Raw genomic sequence first — 4,740 nt, 5'->3', positions numbered from 1 at the left:
GACTTATAAACGAATCTTCACTTGATTTATTAATCTGTTAGATTATGGCATCCTCCATCTCTGTCTTATTCCGCGTTCTTTTCTTATTTATTCATGTCATGCCTGTCGAGAATTCAAATTCGGGAATGATCGTACTCTTTTCTGGATACTGGATAGGATAATATTATATTTTTTTATACTTTTAGTTATCCATATGATTAAATATCATTTATAACTTTGTTTTATTAAGAGCATAGTATAGGAATTTTATTATCATGCCAAGTAGTTTGAGACTTTAGGGTTATTTAACCAAAATTTTGAATAGTTTCATAATCAAAGAACGTAACGTTCCCCCTTTAATAATTTTATTCTTAGGATTCGACAATAACCAAACTTGGCCCTTAGTGAAACAAGTACTTACATTCCTTAGTTTTTGCATCCAACTTCATTCTCTCTTTCTAGAAAATGTGCAAATCAGTCATGCATCTAAACAGGTTTAACTTTCAAGTAACTGTAAGGTGCATTTCTTCTAGACCATATTTACTACAGAATGTTTCAACTCACATGTCTTGATGGTGAGAGATTCATCAAAACTACTGCTGTTTTCACAATTACTGGTTTTCACCCCATAATTGTTTGAGTAGTTTGGCTTGAGTCAACAAGCATCTTTCTCCTTAGCTAGAGGTTATGCCTGAATATCATGCATTAGAGGATGAGTCTTAATTTGATTAATTATATATGAATTGCTTTGAAGCAGCTATTTGTAATCCAGAAATGCTGACTGATATGGTGTCATTTCATGTTATGTGGCCAATTCTTACTAAGACAAACACTTGTTATTTATGCATTAGTTCAGTTGTCATTTTCTTCTTTCGTCTATTTTCATAAACAAACCTTTGACTTTTGGTAGACAGAGTCTGCACGTATGACTAACCAAAATATAAATCCACCAGTGTTGCATTATCACCAATTTTTTTCCAACCAGTATCTAAATGCTATTCATTCTTAATGTGAATCCAAGAAAATTATGACTCGTTATAAAACAATGGTATGAAATGATAAACTATCCAGCACAACAAAAGGACAATGCATGATATTGCTTCTGTTATATGTTTCAAATAGATTAGGCTTGAATGTCTTCAAACTTTGATTAAGTGTACAAACACCCATTAAAATCACTTATACTACATAAAAATTGACCATTCTATAAAAGTAATTCATATATATGCAGTTCAAGGAAAATGAGTCATCCTCTCTGTTTATGGCAGAATCAGAAAATGGAGTAACCTTGTGATGCATGAAGAAAATGAATATGAAATGTGATTTCTTTATTGATCAATTAGTAAGGTAGTCTTTTTCATGACTAGCCATACTAATAAAGATGTTTTCAAGTTTCAGAATTTGCACAATCTTCTTCTTACTTTGTAAATACTAAATATCTTATTATTTCATCAGAACAGAAGATGCACATTCTTGCAGCCACATAACCAAGAAAAAGAAGAGCAACATGAGACCTTTCTATCATGTCTATCAGTAAAACCAACCTCAAGCCTGTTCACAGTTAGCCTTTTAGCTTTTTTGTGACTTCAGCAAGGTATTTACCCTGGTAAAAGGCCTGCTGCAGTTCTAGTTCAGTAGGTTGACGAGATCCATCTCCTGCAAAAGTTCCAGCCCCATAAGCGGAACCTCCTTTTACTTCATCCATCTCAAACATGCCTCTTCCAAAAGTATATCCAAGAGGAACAAAAAGCATACCATGATGAGCTAATTGAGTTATTGCTGTCAATCTGCAACCACAACATAAACAACAAACTGAAGTAAAATAAAATCAAGTGGCCCCCATAAGCCATGGTCCATGAAGGTTGTTAAGAAGTAAACTTTAAGCTTAACTTAACCTTACAAAATCAATTCATAAGCAGTGTTATTGATATCGGATAACGGATTATATCAGTGATCCCAAAAACCTTTATAATGCGGTAAAGAAAATATAATACCTCCACCTATAATTTTAATACAAAAATAATGATATTGAAGTATTATGATCATTGGCAATTATAGTGAAAATAGAGAAATAGAAAAAAATATTGAAAAAAGAAAAAGAATTGGTGGTGGCCGATGGCGGCAGCTGCTGGAGGTGTTTGGTGGTGGCAGAAGCTGGCAATGGTGGCTGGCAGTTACAAGAGTGATACTTGATGTTGGAAAGTAATGTTGAGAAGGAAAAAGTTAAAAGGAGATTTACTTCTGTAGTAACTTTAAGTAAAAGAATGTATTTTAAGAGAATTTTAGTGGGTCTGGTCCATTTTTTAAAGCCTCAGAACCCAAATGCAATTAGGGTTCTTTGCATCTTTTTTCTCAGAACCCAAATGCCACCCGTCATGTCTAAAGCGGCCGCCATGGATCGTCATGTGATATCCGATTCGCCTCCACCTTATTGTGGTGACAAACCGGAAAACTGCTACCGATTTTCGTCATGGCCGAAATTCAATAACAATATTTATAAAGTGAGGTTTACACCCACTTGTATAGTTTAAATTGATTTTATCTCTAGTCGATCTAACAAGGATAATAACAGAAATAATGACATTTGTAGATGCATACAAGTCATTCCAGTATTGAGGAAAGTTGTAGACAGTCATGCAAATTGCAAAGTAATACAACTCCTTGTTCTAATATGTGATCAATAGTTGCATAGAGGATGGAACCAATTCATTAACATTAAGGCTACTTCTTTTACAGAAAGAGGCTATTTTCTTTCCTATTCATGTAAGAAGAACGAACCAAATGAAACATTTTGAGGCATTGTGAAGGGGATGGATACTTACGCTGACAGTTCTTGGCCTCCGCCATAAAAACCAGTACTCCAGAAGATTCCAGCAGGTTTGCCAGCCAGTGCTTGAGATGCCCATAGCCCACTAGTGGCATCAAAGAAGGCCTTCAGCTGGCTTGGCATCATGCCAAAACGAGAAGGAAAACCAAATATCAAACCATCAGCCTCCACAAGTTGTTCTGGCCTTATGTCTGGTACATCATTTGGTTTAGAAGGGGCTTTCAACTTTTTCAAAATTAGGTCAGAAAGCATCTCAGGTACCTGTTTTCACCAACCAAAACCAAATTATCAACTCAAATTGAAAGGATCCAATTGAAAAAATTAAAAATTGCCACTCAAAACTGCAATTGCTGCCATTAGGGACTGGTTTTCGAGATTTCCATAACACAACCAAAACCACAACTTGCTCATTGTAACTGATCGAAAGAATTACCCGCCAGAGTGTTGCTTCAACACCTTCAACTGCAGAAGCCCCTCTCAGCACTTCTCTTGCCATGGTGTCCACGTGTCCATACATAGAGTAATACCTAAAAGATTGATGCAACACCTCAAGGTCATCAAACTTCAAAATTCAAGAATATGATTGACGAATGTTTAAGGTAGAATATGAAAGATAAAAGAAATTTCTACTAAAGTAGCATTTGAAAAATATCCTTACACAATGTAGACCTTAGTGACAGCCATCTTTTATATGTTGGTTCAGGTACCAAGTCCTTTTTTTCTCTCTGCTTATGGCTCCCCTAAATGATCAGAAGATAAAGAAATTAAGTCGGGGAAGAGGAACAGAGAAAAATGAATGTTTCAAACTTACAGAGGTGGTCATCAGAAGAATAAAAATTAAATGGTATACTTCATCTACAGGGATGTGATTGACATCATGTTAATTCTACAAGAACCTTCATGCATGGATGAATTTGATAAATAAATTTACCCAGAAAGAAGAAATGTAAAATACCAGAGTTTAACTCCTATGATCAACCCAAGAATCTCCAGAGAACAAAAAATATGAGAGATTAGTGTTTGATAAAAAATGGGGTGTGCTCCAGATATAGAGATAAACAAATAGCAAATAGAGCAATTGAGTACCAAATATGATGATTTCAGAAGAAAAAAGAATAGAAAGATGAAGTCATCTGAAATTCATTATCTGACAACAAAGTTGATCAATGATATTGTATGGAGCAGAGATGAGGCGTGTATAGAAACCTGACAGAGAAAGTGACATTAAATATATAAATACAATAAAGGTTTTTGCAATTGCCGAGGCGCATAACCTGTTTCAAAATTAATCCTATTAATTGTCATTTATTTTATCTTCTGTAACGTCATATAAAAAATAAAAAAAAGTGCATTGATACTGTAAAAACTCTGAAATAATTAAATATATTAATTAATTAATCATATTTTCATTTATTATCGTATTCTGTAACGTTATATAAAAGAATAAGTTATTATTAATTTTCTTTAATGTTTATATTATAAAAAATATTATTTTCTGATAAATAAAAAGTTAATTTATTATTCAACAAAGTAATTGAATAACGTTTAATTTTAAATAATAAATTAATAATTTCTACTTAATTTTTTTTAATGTCTTTTTCATAAAATTGTATATAATTTTATATTACGTTATTTTAATTTTAATATATAACATATTTTTTTGAAAAATTATATATTTCTGTAAATCTATTATTTTAATGTAATAAAAATGTAAATGTTTTTTACTGGTAATTACTAAACAGAATTTCTTTTATAATATTTTTTTACAATGTAGAAATTTTGACCATTCTATTTTTTTTTTCTGGCAAAAATGCATGCATATACATTTTTATTTTATTAAAGTTATATTATATAAAAAATATAATTTTATAAAATAATATATAGCTAAAAAGTCCTTTCCTTATACAAAAATATATAACTAAAAATGATGATAT

At 32.1% G+C, this 4,740-nt stretch overlaps 1 protein-coding gene across 4 annotated transcripts; it reads right to left on the bottom strand.

Annotated features, from left to right (window-relative positions):
• Window positions 1–1,286: 1,286 nt before the first annotated feature.
• Window positions 1,287–4,042, bottom strand: LOC114193396 (Quinone reductase family protein). 4 transcript variants are annotated; one of them, XM_028083171.2, is made up of 6 exons: window positions 3,893–4,042; window positions 3,762–3,793; window positions 3,465–3,546; window positions 3,240–3,333; window positions 2,802–3,067; window positions 1,287–1,766 (listed from the first exon to the last, which is right to left on the bottom strand). In XM_028083171.2, exons 3-6 carry the CDS (start codon window positions 3,488–3,490, stop codon window positions 1,541–1,543), a joined length of 612 nt encoding a protein of 203 aa, XP_027938972.1. In that variant the 5' UTR covers window positions 3,491–3,546; window positions 3,762–3,793; window positions 3,893–4,042; the 3' UTR covers window positions 1,287–1,540. The 4 variants fall into 4 exon arrangements, with proteins under 4 accessions (XP_027938972.1, XP_027938971.1, XP_027938973.1 ...); XM_028083170.2 differs by having other exon boundaries at window positions 3,762–4,018; XM_028083172.2 differs by lacking the exon at window positions 3,762–3,793 and having other exon boundaries at window positions 3,893–4,013.
• Window positions 4,043–4,740: the final 698 nt, after the last annotated feature.

Source organism: Vigna unguiculata, chromosome 8 (assembly GCF_037176805.1).
Source record: "Vigna unguiculata cultivar grain cowpea cultivar isolate G323 ecotype 2 chromosome 8, ASM3717680v1, whole genome shotgun sequence".
NCBI lineage: Eukaryota > Viridiplantae > Streptophyta > Magnoliopsida > Fabales > Fabaceae > Vigna > Vigna unguiculata.
The sequence above is the reverse complement of the archived record's forward strand: the minus strand, read 5'-3'. Positions and strand labels throughout refer to the sequence as shown.

Excerpts from the sequence above, each read along its gene's own strand:
- LOC114193396 (XM_028083171.2), bottom strand. The coding sequence starts at position 3,490 with ATGGCTGTCACTAAGGTCTACATTGT. Across the intron at positions 3,068-3,239 it reads TTGAAGCAACACTCTGGCGG|GTACCTGAGATGCTTTCTGA; the intron begins GTAATTCTTTCG and ends TGGTGAAAACAG. Across the intron at positions 1,767-2,801 it reads GGAGGCCAAGAACTGTCAGC|ATTGACAGCAATAACTCAAT; the intron begins GTAAGTATCCAT and ends TTGTGGTTGCAG.